This window comes from Mus musculus, chromosome X, assembly GCF_000001635.26.
Source record: "Mus musculus strain C57BL/6J chromosome X, GRCm38.p6 C57BL/6J".
In the NCBI taxonomy this organism is placed as follows: domain Eukaryota; kingdom Metazoa; phylum Chordata; class Mammalia; order Rodentia; family Muridae; genus Mus; species Mus musculus.
Window position 1 is genome coordinate 8,360,112 of NC_000086.7, and position 18,006 is coordinate 8,378,117.

The 18,006-nt window shown below is 42.6% G+C and overlaps 1 protein-coding gene across 3 annotated transcripts; it reads left to right on the top strand.

Annotated features, from left to right (window-relative positions):
• The first annotated feature begins 6,866 nt into the window (after window positions 1-6,866).
• On the top strand, window positions 6,867-15,277 carry Ssxb9 (synovial sarcoma, X member B9). Of its 3 annotated transcripts, NM_199066.2 has the most exons (8): window positions 6,867-6,990; window positions 9,431-9,557; window positions 10,011-10,125; window positions 10,425-10,514; window positions 10,990-11,039; window positions 11,652-11,727; window positions 14,579-14,695; window positions 15,100-15,277. In NM_199066.2, exons 2-7 carry the CDS (start codon window positions 9,444-9,446, stop codon window positions 14,689-14,691), a joined length of 558 nt encoding a protein of 185 aa, NP_951021.2. In that variant the 5' UTR covers window positions 6,867-6,990; window positions 9,431-9,443; the 3' UTR covers window positions 14,692-14,695; window positions 15,100-15,277. The 3 variants fall into 3 exon arrangements, with proteins under 3 accessions (NP_951021.2, XP_011245781.1, XP_011245780.1); XM_011247479.1 differs by lacking the exons at window positions 6,867-6,990; window positions 15,100-15,277 and having other exon boundaries at window positions 14,579-14,722; XM_011247478.1 differs by lacking the exons at window positions 6,867-6,990; window positions 10,990-11,039; window positions 11,652-11,727; window positions 15,100-15,277 and having other exon boundaries at window positions 14,579-14,722.
• Window positions 15,278-18,006: the final 2,729 nt, after the last annotated feature.

The following is an 18,006-nucleotide window of genomic DNA, read 5'->3' on the forward strand; positions in this document are numbered from 1 at the left end:
TATGCAAATGTAAGCGAAATTGTCATATAATAGGAAAGAGTCCCAACTGGCATCTCTTGCCACCAAATGGACCTTTTGGTACCAGAACTGGGTTACATCTAATTGTGTTGTTGGCCATGGGAATCCCCAAACAACCCGGTTGGTTGCTAAGACTACAGACTGCATTCCAAAATGAGAGCAAGGCTCACTGTTGAAGACACCTGCACGACTCTCCCTCCCTCTCCCCACTGTTATTTCTGTAAAACATGGAAAAGTAAGTGTCTGCATGTGTGTACATAGGATGGCATGTGACTGCATTAGGACGGCATACAGGACAGTGCACATTCAAACTGAATGTGGTATATGTTGGCCATCCACTCATTATCTATAATAATATGCATTCTTTATTCTTGTTGTAGAATTTTATGTGATATGCCTTCTAGATACTCCTCCGAATGAAATCCTGCCCACCTGGCCATGGCGTCAAGAAGGAGAAAGGAGCTGATTGTAACCTTCTCAGGCATCTTGACTGAAAAACATATCCTTTTTAGTGACGAGGGTTCAGATGTTTGTTGGATACAGCAGGCACAGGAAGGCAGAAATCACAATGTTCGAATCCATATGTGGAAAGTGAAAACTTTCCTTCTATAGAAGACAAGCATCTTATCTTCCCTCATCCAATACCTGATCAGGTTCCCCTCTGCCCCCCCCACTCCCCTCTTCCATCAACTTTTCCTCCCAGGTCCCTCCCCCCCAATTGTAATTGCTTTCTGACAGCCAGCAGAAAGAATGGAAATAGGGAGATAGGAGGTTGGGGGGCCCCTCCAGAATGCACCAGAGATCTTGGAGGTGAGAGACTCTCAGGATCCAAAGCAAGGGACCTTAGATGCTGTGCCCAACAGTAGGGAGAGGGAACTTATAGAGCCCACCTCCAGCAGGAAGACAGGGCATCAAGTGTGGGATGGGGTTGCCATCCAACAGTGATACCTCTGTCCCATAGTTGTTTCTGTCTGAAATAATTACAGGGATGGAAATGGAGAGGAGCCTGAGGAAAAGAAGGTCCATTGATAGGCCTAAAGTGGGATCCAGCTCAAGGGGAGACCCCAAGGCCTGACACTATTACTGAGGCTATGGAGTGCTTACAAAAATGGATCTAGCATGACTGCTCTCTGAAAGACCCAATAAGCAGCTGAAAAAAATCAGAGACAGATATTTGCACAAAACAAATGAATAGAAGCAGCTAACCACTTTTGTTGAATTAGGGAAAGCTTGGAGAAGCTGAGGAGAAGGGTGATCCTGTAGGAGGATCAGCAGTCTCAATTAATCTGGACCCCTGGGATCTCTCAAACAATGGATAATCAAACAGACAGGATACACCAGCTGATATGAGGCCCCCAACACAATACAGTAGAGGAATCCTGGGACTCTGTTCAATCAGAGATGATGCACTTAATCCTCAAGAGACTGGAGGTCCCAGGGAATTTAGAGGTCAGGTGTGGTGGTGGAGTGGGGACATCCACGTGGAGACAGGGGGATGAGGAGGTGGTGTAGGATTGGCAGCAGTGAGGGAATATTATATGGAGTGTAAAATATTAATTAATTAAAAAAGAAAAAATAATAATCTTATGTAGTGGCATTAGTCACTAGACACTTACCATAACTGCTTCTAAATTGCAGACACTCAAATTGTACTTCAGAATATTTTTGCTTTGGGACAGAGAGAGAGGGCTCAGCCAAAAGACTCTTACAGAGCAAGCCTGACCATCTGAGTTGGGTCCTTTTAACCCATATAAAAATGGAAGGAGAGAGTCCATCAGAAGTAGGTAGGATGATGATAAGTACCAAATACCGTTGTAGAAGGGGCTGAAGTTCTAGTGGGTCTTAAAGTCATTTACATTTATTACATACTACTACCTCTACATGCATTTCTGATGTGCTTATGTGTGTGTACATGCCACTATGCGCATGCTAAACAATACATTTGTCTAGCTGGTTATCTCCTAATAAGTGGATATTAGCCCAAATGTACAGAACCCCTAGGATAAAACACATAGACTATAAGAAGTTTAACAAGAAAGAAGGCCCAAGTAATGATGCTTCAATCCCACTTAGAAGGGGGAAGAAAATAATCACTGGAGGCAGAGGGAGAGAGGGATCTGAGTGAAAGAGGGTCAGGGGAGAAGAAAAATGGGGGGCAGTGCCCCAGACCCTCTGGGCCCCTTTGTCTGTGTGGATCGGGTTTCTAGTCGCAGGTGTGCAAAGCATTGGATGGAATGACAGACAGATGCACACAGGAGACGTTGTGTAGAGTCTGTATGTAATTTGTCAAATTGAGCATCAAACTTTTTATACAGAAGAAAATAGGGAAGTTAGGTGACATATTAGCAAGGTACAAATGAGGTTACCGGATGCTTAATGACTCTTACACAAAACAGAGGAATGTAAACACAAAGACTTTCAAGAACTGGGCAACAAAATAACTCAGACAAAGTCAGCCCTATCTAAGGTCAGCTATAGTCTTAGAAGCCAGGTGTGAGGTCTTTACACTCCTAGGGCAAGGGCTTTCACACCTAACACATGCTTCTAATTAGGGAGTTCCGTTCTAGCTAACCATCTCATGAATAATGCAATACTCTAAAACCACAGGCCGATCTACTTCATAAAACATTGTAAATTCCTGTATATGGGAGCAAATTGGCTTTTATTCTAAATGATAGTCTAATACCAGTGGCAATTCTGAATATCACTGAATAGGCAACATTCTTACTTAATTCTAAGCCCATGGTCAGCTCAAGGACTTTCTAGGACGTTGGAACATTGGTGAAGGCTTAGCTATGTCAGAATTCAATCTTAAAAGGAACTTATAATAAGATAATACTAAAAGAGAGCACATGGATCCATACACCAGACTAACTCAGGAAGAAGGTATGAGTATATGGGTTAATGAAAATGCCAGAACACCAGGAGGTGAGCTTCCGTGAAACTCTTTGCCTCGTGAGTGCTTCCAGGCCTATTGGCTTGCCAAGAAGATTTCATGGGAGTGTGCGTGGCAGGGCAGGATCAGGTATTGGGGAGACAGGAGACAGGTCCAGAAAGCCAGGAGAATGGAAATATGCTACTGCTGGGGTGGAAATGGAGGGGGGAACCTCTAGAATGTCCAAGAGCCACGGGATGTGAGTCTCCCAGGACTCAATACTGATGACTTTAGCTGAAATGCCCAACACTAGGGAGATAGAACCTAAAGTGACCACCTCCATTAGATAGATATTGTCTGCCTTGGAGAGGTAGGGTGCCCAAACCACTTTTAAAAGTTTTGATCCAGAATTGGTCCCATCTAAAAGAAATGCAGGAACAAAAGTGGAGCAGGAACTGAAGGAAAGGTTGTTCAGTTACCAGCCCAATTGGGGTCCATCCCATGGTGGGCACCCACCCCTGACATTATTGCTGATGCCATGTTATGCTTGTAGACAGGAGCCTGGCATGGCTGTCCTGTGAGAGGCTCTACCAGCAGCTGACTGAGACAGTTGCAGATACTTACAGCCAAGTATTGGACTGAGCTTGCGGACCCCAATGGAAGAGTTAGGGAAAGGAATGAAGATAATGAAGGGGATGGGAACCCCATAGAAATACTAACAGTGTCAACTAACCTGAATCCCTCAGAGCTCCCAGAGACCAAGCTACCAACCAAAGAGCATACACAGGTTGGTCCAAGGCCCCTGGAATATATGTAGCATAGGACTGCCTTGTCTGGTCTCAGTGAGAAAGGCCATACCTAATCCTGTAGAGAATTGATGCCCCAGGGAGGGGGGAATGCCTAGGGGGAGTGGGGAGGGAAGGGTACTGTGAGGCAGGCAACATTTGGGATGCAATTATATAATTAAAAATATCACCCTGATGGGGGCATCTCTAGGACCTTCCATATACGCAGGATGGTGGAGGCTCCCAGGAGTCTCTACGGGGGCAATATTAGTTGAGACTCCTAGCAGTGGGACTATGGAACCTGAAGTGGTCACCTCCTGTAGCCAGACAGGATCCTTGGTGGTGGAATAAGGACACTGGTCCACCTACAAAACTTTCAACCCCAAATTTGTCCTGTCTATAAGAAATGCAGGGACAAAAGATGGAGCAGAGACTGAAGGAATGGCCAAGCAATAAAAAGGCCAACTTGATACACATCCAGTGGACAAACACCAATCCTTGAAACTATAATGATACTCTGTTATGCTTGCAGACAGGAGCATAGCATTACTGTCCTCTGAGAGACTCTATCCAGCAGCTGACTGAAACAGATGCAGAAACCTATGGCCAAACACTGAATGGTGGTCGGGATCTCTTACAGAAGAGGTAGGGAAGGATTGAAGGTCCTGAAGGGGATAGGAACTTCGCAGGAAGAGCAATAGAGTCAACTAATCTTTGGCAGTTCCCGGAAAATCAACTACCAACCAAAGAACACACATGACTGGACCTAGGCCTCTGTGATCATATGTAGCAGATATGCAGCTTCATGCTGGTCCACCAACAACTGGAGGAGGGCCTTTCCATAATCTATTGCCTGTCTGTGAAATCTGTTCCACAACAGGCCTGCCTTGTCTGGCCTCAGAGAGACAGCATGCACCTAGCTATGCAGAGACCTGATGTATAAGGACTTGGGGCTACTGAGGGGGGCTCCACCCTCTCAAATGAGCACGGGAGGGGATTGGGATGAAGAACTGTGTGAGGGAGAGGCCTGGGAGGACACAGGGCAGAATCTGGATGTAAACTGAATATATAAACTACCAAAAATATAATTAGGTTTTATGCTGACTTAATAAAGTTTTCGTATAGGTTCTTCTCAGATCCATGACCTCACTAGGCCTGGATAGTTGGCTTCCTTTGTCACCTGATTTGTTAAAATAAATTACATATTTTATGTTCATTAGTGCTCTGTTTTCAGACACACCAGAAGAGTGCATCAGATCCCATTATAGATGGTTGTGAGTCACCATGTGAGTGGTGGGACTTGAACACAGGACCTCTGGATGATCAGACAGTGCTCTTCACCACTGAACCATCTGTCCAACACTTTTACCTGATTTTTACTAGTAGACTATTTCTTACTATCTACTGAGTTTGACTTTGGTTTGTTTTTACAAATTCCTGTGTTGCATAATAAGTCATTTGTTTGCACTCTTTTCTTTGTTAAATATTGACTATATGTAACTGTAGGCTATAAAGTTTCCCCTTAAAAGTGCTTTTACTGTTTCTTAAAGGGTTTGCCGTGTTGTGATTCTGGTTTTCTCAGTTCTAAGAATACTTAAATTTCTTGTTTGACCCACTTATCATTCAGTAATGAACTGTTAATCTCCATGAGTGTATATACTTAGTAGAGTTTTGTTTACTGTTGATCTTAAGGATATTGCACAATGGCTGGGCAGGATATGTGGAATGGCAGGATATGTGGAATTATTTCAAGTTTTCTGCATTTATTAAGGTTTGTGTTGCATTAGGTGCTCCACTGTGGAGAAGGTCCATTGTGCTGCGTTGTAGCATGCATATTTGTGTATTCTTGGTGTTTGAGTTGAATACTATGTAGATATCTCTTAGGTCCATTTGATAAAGAGGGCATTGAAGTCTGTTTTTTTTTTTTTGTTTTTTGTTTTGTTTTTTGGTTTTTCGAGACAGGGTTTCTCTGTATAGCCCTGGCTGTCCTGGAACTAACTTGGTAGACCAGGCTGGCCTCGAACTCAGAAATCTGCCTGCCTCTGCCACCCGAGTGCTGGGATTAAAGGCATGCGCCACCACGCCAGCTTGGGCATTGAATTCTGAAGTATCTGTTTGTATATTTTTGGTCCAGATGTCCCGTCTATAGGAGAAACTGGAGTGCTGAAATTGCCTCCTATTATACAGTTTGTGTTTATCTGGAGTTTTTATTCCATTAATATGCTTTTATGAAATTGGGTGCACCAGAGTTTTGTGCATATTTGCTTAGTACTATAGTATTTTATTAATTGATTGATCCCTTGATTAAAATGAAGTAACTTTGTCTACAGTTACTGCTTCAGGCACTATATGGAAAAGGAGTGGGCACAGTGGACAGCCCTGACTTGTTTATGTTTTTAGAGGGACTGCTTCACAGTGTTCTCCATTTGGGATAATGCTGACTGTGGGCTGTGGGGAAAGCCATTCCTTTGTAATATGACTTAAAATTAATTTTTATAAATGATTAAGAAGAAAACATAAGGAGAATATGCAGTGAAAATCTTAATTCTGGTCCCAAGGTCCATTGAACATTGCCTTGCCCCAAGAAATGTGTCAGTCATTGTGAGCAGGGCATTATTGACAGAGCAGTCCTCAGAATGCAAAGTCTACATAGCATTAAGGGGCCAGTGGAGGCATAAAATATTTGAGTAGAGAAGCCTTCCTAAAAGAAGCACTTGGGATCCATTTAAAGAGCACCATAAACTCTAATCACATGCAGACTGTTTTGCTATTATTCATAAGAATATTGGTGGAAAACAAGCTCTTGGGTCTTTGGAGAAAGAGCACATATAGGAAGAGTTTCAACTCTAATGCTTTCCTTTAATAAATAATTGAAATGTTATGGGTTTATTGTAAAGAGATCCCAGGTTAGAATGACTAAGGAAGACAGAGGAGAAAATTTTGAAGTGGTTTGCCATATTTTTTTTGTAGAGAAACAACTGCCTAGTAGAGGTGTGTCTAGATATAATTGAAAGCCCAGGTATCCAGAGAAATGCACGTTTCAAGAGTCAAACATATCCAGGAGTAAGCAATGCCAGGGGGTGGGGATCATCATACTTTAGTGGGGATATTTAGTACATCCCTTTGGTGATGTACTTCCTGCCTTGAACACTGGGCTCCAACATTCTGTTCTTACCTCACTTCCCCCTCAGTTTCCTGAGGAATTCAAAGGGTTTGGCTGCCCTGGTTGCTGAGTCTCTAGCAACAGCTGAATCAAGGTGCATATTTGGGTCTCTTCTTGGATAAACACTTCTTTGTCCCTTCCTGTCTGAGGTAGGTTCTTCCTTAGGGATGTCCCAGAAAACTAAACCTTAAATGATAGAAAAGTTAGCCTGTATAGACCAACCTGTGCCTTTCTTGTGTCTCCAGCATTCCTCAGAATTCCTCCTTGGAAGTGTTCTTTGAGCTAAACCGTCACTGGGCAATTACTTATGAAACCAAGAAATTATAACCCTTTTATGTCTGACAGACTGTATGTCACTCTTTGTGAGGGAAGTAGTATACCTCTTAGCTTCACAAACTTTGAAACTTCCTATTTGCCTTGAGATTTCCTCCATCCTCAGTGACACCAAATGATCTCTGTCCGAGGGGCTACTTTAAAACTTCCTCTTGGATGAAGACACAGTCTTCAAGGTCCCAGAGACACCTTAATGTCTACTCACTAAAAGGTTTCTGAAGGATTTAGCTTGAGGATCCTGGTTAGTGTATCTTGAGATGTGCCAAGGTCTTTGACCTTCTGTGACAGTAGGTCCTGTAGATGTGGAGATTCTAGGTCTTTTATCTAAACTACCCTAGAAATAGCCCAGCAGGTCATACTCTACTTAACATGTACACCCCCTTTCAGCACAGCATAGCCATATAGCCATTTCCTAGGTCCCTGGAAACCATCAGTTGGGACAGGGGGACTATTAAATCTGTGGCAATCCTCTCACCAAGTATATATTGGACACACCACATCAAAATCTACACATGATGCAGTGCACTGTACTACAAAATGGTGATCTAAATTCCTTAAAAGGCAGGTACAGGAGAAGTGTTTGGGTTCATGGTTTCTCTGTTAACCTTAGCAACCTAGCTATATTCTGTCTTCAGGGGAAAAACGTAAGAGTAGGTAATGAAGTAGACACATGTATTTAAGTTTCAGCAGTTGCCCAGAACTGTCTTTTATTAAAAAGTTTATAGTGTCTATTACGTTTTACATCTATTTATTTACTCGTTTACTTACTCTAAGAATCCCTCCAATTGCAGTCTCCCTCTGTTCTCTTCCAAGTCCTCCCCCCACCTCCCTTCTTCCCCCATCCACTCCTCCTCTGTTTCTCTTCAGAAAAGGGCAGCCCTCCCATGGATATCAACCAGTCTTACCATATCAAGTTGCAGTAAGACTAGGCATATCCTCTGTTAAGGCTAGAGGTAACTCAGGAGGAAAGAGTCCCAAAGGCAGGTAACAGAATCACAGACAGCCCCTGCTCCTGCTGTTAGGAGTCCTACATGAAGTTCAAGCTCAACTGTTATATTTGCACAGGGCTTGACTCAATTCCAAGCACAGTCCCTGGATGGTGGTTCAGTCTCCATGAACCCCTATGGACCAAAGTTATTTGATTCTTAAGGTTTCTTCTAGTGTCCTTGAACCTTCTGGCTCCTACAGCCCTTCCTCCCCCTCTTTTCAGGATTCCCTAAGCTATGCCTAATGTTTGGCTGTGGGTCTGTGCATCTGTTTCCATTAGTGCTGGGTGAAGCCTCTCTGTGCCTATTATTTTTGTAATAAAATAAAAAGTCAAAGCATTTATTTACTAGGGAAGGTTAAATTCTGGAAATGTTAAGCAATCACCCAGAGCTGGAAGAGACTTCAGGAAAGGATCATGGGAGGCAACATATAGTAAAAGTATGATGGTTTAAGTCACACGTGTGTCTGCTTATCAAATATGGTTAATTCATCATATTTCTCTGTTTTCCTATTCATTTCCACATGAGTGAAGCTTTATGACGTCTCTCTTCTACTATTTTCTTTTTTGGCAAAACTAGGGAATTAATGTAAGGGCCACTCACATGTTACATAAGAATCCTACTACTAAGCTACAATTTAAATCCTGATTGAGTCTTTGAGACAGGATTTAATTATATATTACCCAGACTGGCCTAGATCATTCTTTATAGTTACTCAGACAGGCATTGAACATATGACCCTTCTACCTCAGCCTCCCAACTACCCTGTGTTACAGGCATAAGAAGGGAACTCTGGCTTTTCTTCCAAAAACAAATTCACTCTAGGTAACAACAAACTAGTCACTAATGGGTCTTGTAAAACACTAGGAGCTATTCCTAATCTCTGCTTGTATTTGGTGCTTGGTGTACCTTCTTCTTCTGAACTCCTCACCACCCATCTTCTAGGGACAACTGCTGCTTTCATATCTTCTATGAAATCAGTTTTCACTTTCCTTGCCTGAGTGAGAATATGTGCTTGCCCCATTCAATAAGTTTCTATTTCCTTTAATCTCAATGAACACTTCAGGGCAACTAATCAGGACAGACTCTCACTCTCAAAGACTCAGGATACCTTCATACATGTTTATGCATGTTCATAGAATCTAATTGATTCCTAACCACCAACTCTCCCATAGACCTAGTCAAGGATAGATGATCTCAGGGTGAAACGGTGTACAAGAAATATCAGCTACTGACTCTTACTGTGTATGTGCAACCCCTTCGTTCACAGGACATTTGGTTTTATGCTTGAAGAAGATAAGATTGTGTCTTTTCAAAATCACACTGACATGGAAACAGTGAGTTCCTGTGAAAAGGTCCCCATGGAAGTGCTTTATGAACCAAAGAATATCTGCAAGGTGAGGGGGCCATAGTGGGGTGGACAGAAGCAGCTGAGTGACCAAGGGCCACTGTAGAATGACTTACCAGAAGGTGGAAATCAGAGGCACTTGGGACAAGGACTACAGTCTCCACTGGTCCTCCATAAGTCTCAGGATGTCTCTCCATGCACAAATGGTCCATGAGTCCTTCTACAGCCTTCATTAGGACTTCAGATTAGTGACGTAGTACTACATTCATTTGGTGACACTCAGTCCCTTGTAAGTGGGGGAGGAGAACACATGAGCAGCATTGAGAATTTCTAGTGGCTGTGGAAAAGGCTGTCTCTCCCTTAACCCTCTTATTTCCCAGGACTGATTGTGTTGATTCTCTGGTGGATCACAAAGGTCCTCCACCACAGAGGGCATTCTGGGATGAATGGTACACACATCCAGCAGAACAGTTTCCAGAGTTTTCATTCCCTTCTTTTCCAGGCCTTCCAGGATATTTCTACATACTTCTCTGATGAAGAGTGGGGAAAGCTGACTCAATGGCAGAAAAGTGCCTACGTGTACATGAAAAGAAACTACATCAGAATGACTGACCTAGGTAAGATGAAATCTGGGTTCAGACCAGTCTGGTGGTTCCCAGTTTGTTTGCTATGCCACATCTTCTCAAACTGTAGCAGGGCCCTCTCCCATGATACCTTTCTTTCCTGAGAAATGTCAAGGTGCTTGTCGAGCCTGCAGCTGCTCTTTTCCACCCTTTGCAGAGCTGACAGCATAGATCATAGGCAATAGAGTGCTGGCCTCTTATGGGCCTTAAGATCTGGGCTGTAGCCCAGTTTCTAGCACCATTTCCCCTCGTTGTGCTGCCTGTTAAAGAACAAACACTCTGCTTCCTCTTAGGGGTCACCGTGAACCAACCAGTTTTCATGCGTGGCAAGGAGCAGGACAAGCAATCCCTGGTCGAAGGCATTGAAGATCATGACAGTGATGGTGAGTGATCAGGGAGGGGCTATGAAAGTTCACCTTCTCAGTCAGGATGCATGCTAAAGTGATAGGCAGCTCTTTTCTTGTTCAGATCAGGGTTGTGTGGAACAGAGCTCACTCTGAGGATTATGTAGAAGATCCTGTCATGCACAATTCTAAAACATTATTGTGTACATTATACTGGATAATAAGTAAATGGCCAATGTGTAACACCTTCAAAGAGAGTCAGAATATCCTGTGTCCTACCATCTTGTGAGGGGATGAGGCAGTGATGAGGCTTAGCTGACACTTCCTATCCAATCAGAAGGAGACTTCTAAAAGGGCACCTGTCATTGGTCAGATGAAAGAGAGCCAGGCTCCACTAGCTCCTCCTCCAAAAATGGGCCCACTCTCCACTCTAGCCTTCCCTAAATCAGCAAGATTCTGAGCCTTTGGAATATTTACTAACAAACAAAACCTTCTGACTTGTTACTATCTGTAGATGAATGCTTTGAAGGATCTTTTGGTGTGACACCGAGAAAACGAATGAAGGCAAGTATCACCTCTTTCCTTAGGAATGCACCCTGTTTGTCCCTCAGTTCATGTCCACATTGGTTTTTTTTTAAAAGACCTATTTATTATTATATGTAAGCACACTGTAACTGTCTTCAGACAGCCCAGAAGAGGGCATCAGATCTCATTACAGATGGTTGTGAGCCACCATTTGGTTGCTGGGATTTGAACTCAGGACCTCCGGAAGAGCAGCCAGTGCCCTTTACCACTGAGCTATCTCGCCAGCCAACTCTTTTTTTTTCCTTTTTTCCTTTCCACATTGTTGAGGACACAGTTTTCTTCTTGGTGGTGGATAAGTGTATAAATATATGTTTGATACTTAAAGTGTAAATTTTAATGTGTTGCTTCACATGCTGTTTCAAATGCCAATTTTTACTGTATCTTTCATAGAGTTATATATAGTTAATCTATATATTTAGAGTCATTGAATCTTCAGGTCTGGTTAATTTTGACATGTGATGATTTTATTTATTTGCCAGGCCCTGTTCTAAATATTATCCAGGAAATTAGAACACCCTTTATCAAGTAGCAGAAACACTCCCTATAGATTACTATTTGACAAAATGTCTTTACTCTGATTCTCTTTTATAGCTGACATCAGTGACAATAAGTATTCATAATGTAGAAGGAAGCCTTGCCTCTGTAAAGAATGATTCCAACTTGGCAGGTTGGCTGCAATCTATTTCCTATCCTTAACATATTATATTGTTTGTCAATTTGGTATTTATTTAATTCTTTGAGGATTTTATATCATTTATTTTAATCATATTCACACATACCCCACCCTTTCATCCAATGAATATAAAACATCTTTCCCAGCTGTTTTTCACCCAACATCCATACCGTTTTTATTTTAATTTTTTTATAAATAAAAAACTCAAGGCCAATTTGTGCTATCTACATACTGTGGGATGTAGAACCATCTAGTGGAGTATGGTTGCCCTACCAGGGGCCATTCATTTATCATAATCACAGTAACAGGTTTCCCAGGGGTCCTGTATAACTACAGGTTCTTGGTCAGAGTTACAATACAGGACCCGTGTTTCTTCAATTAGAGTATTTTAGTACTTAGAGAACTGATAATGAGGATTGCCTCAACTGTGCTAGATTATTGACCCAAAGAGCAGGTCCACTAGCTTGCTAATCTGTAGCCCAACTCACTGAAGTATAGTCCAGTCTTCCTTAGTTTCTGAAGCCTAGGTGATGCTCCTGTCAGTATTCTCTCACAGAGCTTGCACATTCTTTCATCCTGACACTCACTTTCCACATAGGGATCTCCAGCTGGCCTAGGCTCTGTGAAGGGCCCATACACTCTTCTGGCTACAAATGACAGGGCTTTCATAGTAGACCCCTTCCACTGTGATCAAGTTCAGGACATGTATATACCTGAAAACTTTCTGCCCCACAGTCCCAAGTTAGAGGACCCCAGGAGGCACCTGACTATGGAATGGGGGTTTCGACAGCTGCAGGGTCCAGTGTAGTGTAGAGAGAATTCTGGGAGCTGAGGTTAGTGACCAGTGAGGCCCCAGGAAAGGACTGACTGTGTGAAGGGAGGAATCCTGATAGTGCATATGTAGGTGCTTACTATTATCTGAAACTCTAGTTCCAGATTATCTGACACAGTGTTTCCTCCACAGGTATACCCACATACATCTTCCACATACACAGAGACATACAGAGAAATACAAATGTAAACATACAATAAAAGGCTTTACATTCAGTTTCTGACTTCTTTTGGTTGTACATATACTCCCTCATACATGACTCAGGAAGGTGAATGAAAGGTAGCTGAGGATTAGTGACTAATGGCACATCTTGGCATATCAACAGAAAAGGTGTAGGCACCAGCTTGCCCAGTTCCACCTGAAGTGCTCTCACCAGCATCACATGAGATACTACCTCTGGCACGAGGTTCTTTAATACCTACATCACTGTCTCCTTTCTTTCTATCCTGTCCACTGCTGCATTCACCTGCACACGTCACCACGGGGCATTTACATGCACAAACCACCACAGTGCATTCACCTGGACATGCCAGCATGGTGCGTTCACCTGCACAAGCCACCACGGTGCATTCATTTGCACTCACTACCATTGTGTGTTCATTACCTCATGCCACCATGGTGCGTTCATCTGGACGTGGCACCAAGGTGCATGCAGTGCTATCTCCTTCATTCTGTTCACGCTTTACATACTGTGCACGCAGTATACCACCAGCTTCTGTGTGCAGCCATGTATTTCATATTCCTGCCTCTCCCAGAGCCTGTGGCTTCTTCCAGCGCTTTTCTTCGCCTAATATTTGTTCCTTACTCTTAATTATATCTCTTCTGGTTGTGCAAATGACAGTGTTTTAACAATATAAAGGCAAACATTGTAGCTCTGGAACTAGGTTTACTTAGGACATTTCTTTGCCATTTGAACACATGTGTTCTTTTTTTATTTAGTTACAAAAAGTGAAATACTTTTTCAAGTGTGATTAATGCATTAAGAAAAATTCTTTAAAATCACCTGCAAAAGATCAAGCCAATAACATTCTGCCATGGAAGGAGGGGCTCACCAGCTTCTGCCCCTCTCAGAGGATATGATGGCAGTTGCCAGGTGCTAGGAAAAAGGCCAATGAGGCCCAATGCACATATAAGTAAGCCGAACTCAACTCACTGGGTCTCACTGATACCAACCAAGAGGCAATAAAAGGGAATCTAGAGGTAGGGAGGAAGGGTGTCAGTGTGACTCAAGCGAGGAATTAGGCACACACATGATTAAAATACATTATATATGCATATAAAATATAATAATGAAGTGGAACAACATATATAACTAATATATGTTAATAGAACCTTTAGAAAAATACAAGAAAAGACACTTAACCTCTAATACAATACAAACATACTACTGACTACCTGAATAAGTGCTTCAGTGTTTAAAAAACGCTGAAGAAGGTAGCACGGGAGGAATAACCCAACATGTGTTCCAGGAACAGCAGGCTCAGAGACACCAGCACAACAAAGAGAAATCCCATGCTTTGGGGACAGACAACAGGGTGGCGTTGGATGAGAAAAAAGCACAGGGGAAACAATACTCTGGTTTCCCTAGATTGTTCGAGGTGTTTGGTCTTTCTGGGTGAGGCACTCCCCCCAGCACCAGTTCAGATGTTACAATGGGCCTCTATAATCATAATTTGACTTGTCCTTCTGAAAGCCGTGTGACACTGGACAAGTTTTCTACATGCTCTGAAGCTAACCCTGAAATCTATACAATATAAGTGAATGGTCACTGGACCCTCCTCCTAATGGAGGATAAAATAGGAATTCTATATCGGGGGTTGGGATCCTGATGGGGACAAGAGAGTACACTGGACGGTATAACCCAAACTAGCCTTTGGTCTGTATTGCTGTAGGGCTGACATCTCAGTCTCATGAGCCAGCAGTAAAGGCCCAGAGGCTCATGGGAGGGCCAAGCCCTGTTCTTTTCTGATGAGAAAAGCCTTGCACTCATGCACTAACCTCTCCACATTTTAGAAACTAGTGGCATTCGGGTCAATGTTTGGAGCCACCGGCTGCGAGAGAGGAAGTATCGAGTGATATATGAAGAGATTAGTGATCCTGAAGAGGAAGAAGATGATGATTACTGAACTGGTAAGTGGTCCTCTGACACATCTCACAACACCCAGAACACACACGTTTCCCATACGGTATTAGACCCTACCCAATCATCCACTTCTAGTCCTTTGGGGTGCAAGACTGAACCAGATGTCATAAGTCATGCTTCCTTTACTGCAGTGCTGGGTAGTTTCGAGACCTTCCCTAGCCAGGATGCTATGGGCTTTTAAATCCCAGGTTATCACTCAAAGTGTAGGCCATTTCTTTCTCTGGTGAGGGAGGCCCATGCTCTAGAAGAGGGTGTGCTTGTGGGGTAGAGCTCTGAAGCTGGGCAGAAGGAGAGCATGCAGGCTCTGAAGGACAGGTGGAAACAGAGCGCTGAGTAGGTGGTGGCAACTCCCTCGCATTTCTCTTCCTTCTCTTTCTTGTCTCATCCACAGACAGTTGAAATAAGGCCACGGTGGAAGAAGGATGGAGTGGCAATTCAACATTACAGCTCCAGCTTTGAAAGACTAAATATCAGCAGTATAGATACATACATTTATTTATATATTTATTGATTATATACATTTATACCTATATTTATTTATTTATAAAAGTCTACTAGAATTCTGAGTTAAGCATGTGTCAAGTGTTTGTTCTCTTAGCAATTTTGTAGGATGTGCCAAACATTGTTAGGAGTCTTTGTCCGTCATGCCAAACATTTCCTATTGTTATTGTCACTGTGTTGAGCCCCATAGAACTGCTTTTTCTGTGCCAGGTACTCTTGAAGCATAGATCTCTGTGTACGGCAAGCATCTGGTCAGCACTGTGGGTAGTACATGCTAAGAACTCTGTTAGTATTGACTTACTGTGTGACAGCCACTCTGGCAGAATACCAATGTTTCAAGCAGGCTAAATGGCTCAGTGATAAAGGATCCTGCTGTCAGACTTGAGTTCAATCTTAAAGACCTACATGGTTGACACAGAGAACTGGCTCCCTCACAGTGTCCATTGCTATTCACAACTGAACGCATTTGTGCGTGTACACACATACACAATATCCAAGCATACAAGCACAAAATAACTCAATAAACAATGGGAAATATAATAAGCCTATCAACATTGCACTTAGCAAGGCATATACCTAATGCATATTGCTGGCTGCCTGCCCTTTACTCCTATGAGGAATCGTGTGTCAGCTATCATTGCACTGAAGCACACTGCCCTCTCCTTCCCTAGGACTGCCAAGCAGCCTTCTATTTGTCTATGATAACATGTTTCTCTGTCTTGCACACACACACATATACAAGTCATTACTAGGGACACCTGTTACCTGCCATGCTACACTAGAAATATTTCTAATTACAACTATCTCGTTTCATTGTTTGGCTAGGATACATTTCCTTCCCTGTTTGCACAAAGGTGACAAATCCAAATTCTGTGATGTGGTAAAATCTGGCTTTGCTTGACCACACTTAGGACCTTCATCTACCAAAGAGCCTGAGGCTCAATGTAGACAGATGCTCATGTCTATGGAGATCAAAAGTTATTTTTTTTAACCCTCTAGTTTTAACTTTTGGGGAGTAAGTGTAGTGTCTGATTCTAGGGATTGAACCCAGACCCTCCTGCATTATTGCGAGGGCTCACCACTGAGCTGCACAGGACTAGTTTTTATTGCTTCATTGTTGACAGAATCCTGAAAGAAAGTCAATGCAGAACGATTTCTCTGGGCTTACACTTTCTGTGGGCTCAGTTGATAGACACTTTTTCCATACATGCAGTGTATGAAGGGAGGCTGTTCTTCCCTTCATCTTGGATTAGGGTGGCCAAAAAGGAATATAGGAAAGGCTCAAGGTAGGAAACAGACTCAAGTACATGGTTCTAATGAGATAATTCCTCAATCATCCTTGTCTCCCATGTAACTACCAAGATCATGTAACATCGCCAATAGATTTGTTGGGAATTAGATGAGAGATCCCAAAACATAATTACTTTCAAAAATGTCTTCACACAGAGGAAAAGTGGAACATTTCCTACTATGTCCTAGACTTCTCTGAAACACCAAGACTATCAAAATTAACACACATACTCAGTTGTTTGTGTCATTTTCTGATGAGGTTTCACTAAATCACCCAGGCTGGCATCAAATTTGCTGTTGTCCTCTGTCAACTTCCAAGTCATCAGGATCAGAGCTCCTCTTGGGCTATAATCAATATCTTTCGCTTTATTTTTGTTCACTGATATATGTTCCATTATGCATCCCAGGCTATACTGGAACTCACTTTATAGCCCAATTGTGGTATTTGTGCCCCACCCACCCTCTTGAGTACTGGGCTTACAAGAGTAGACTACTGCACATAGTGTGATTGAATACATTCCAAGTGAGATTAACATTGACCTAGGTAGGTCCCTAGAACAGGATTTAGGAAGCAACAAGGTAAGGAAGACAGTAGGGTCATCATAAGGAAAGTGTTGTAAGCAGTAATCACCAATCTCACAATAACTAATACTCCTTGGGGGCTGGAGAGATGGCTTAGTGGTTAAAGTGCTGACTGCTCTTCCAGAGGTCCTGAGTTCAAATCCCAGCCACCACATGTTGGCTCACAACCATCTGTAATGGGACCTGATGCCCTCTCCTGGTGTGTATGAAGACAACAACAGTGTCTTCATATACATTGAGATAAATAATAATTGTTTAAAAGATACTTCTCTGTAGCCTAGGATATGGTTTCTAGTGAAGACTGACTAACATATACAACAGGCCTAGGGGACAACGTATCACTCTAGAAAAATAAGTTACACCGGCAGAAATTTAGGATTTTATATGAACAGGAATAGATGATAATGTAGATACTTAACAGAGCCTAAGGGAGTTCTCACATATGTGGAACTAGAGCCAAGTCCAAAGTCAGAGCTGAATGGCAGCAAAGGTAGAAGAGCTTACGGAATAGAAGAATTAAGGCTTATATCTGAAGGACATAGATAGTACAAATGAGACCTAGGGTCCTGGACCACTGCAGGCAAGGGACACATAAACTGTGTTGGTATGATAAATGTTTCAGTCAGGTTTAGAATTATTATTAGTGTTCCATTGTCGATGCTATGATGTAATCTATGTCATATGCCCATTTCACATAGCACTCATATGTAGGAGCCATAATGTCCCATGTAACTCTCCTAGGGATGATGGAGGTAATGTATGTTCCTATGCATATGGCTCTGATGAACAGAACTATAGAGAGGGAAGAGACAAGAGGCCTCTGCTTCACCACTATGTGAGGATGCAGAGAGGTTTCAGAGGCGCTGATAAATGGATGTGTTCAACAAAACAAACCAAATGCAGAAAGAGACGGTTCAAGGTTAAC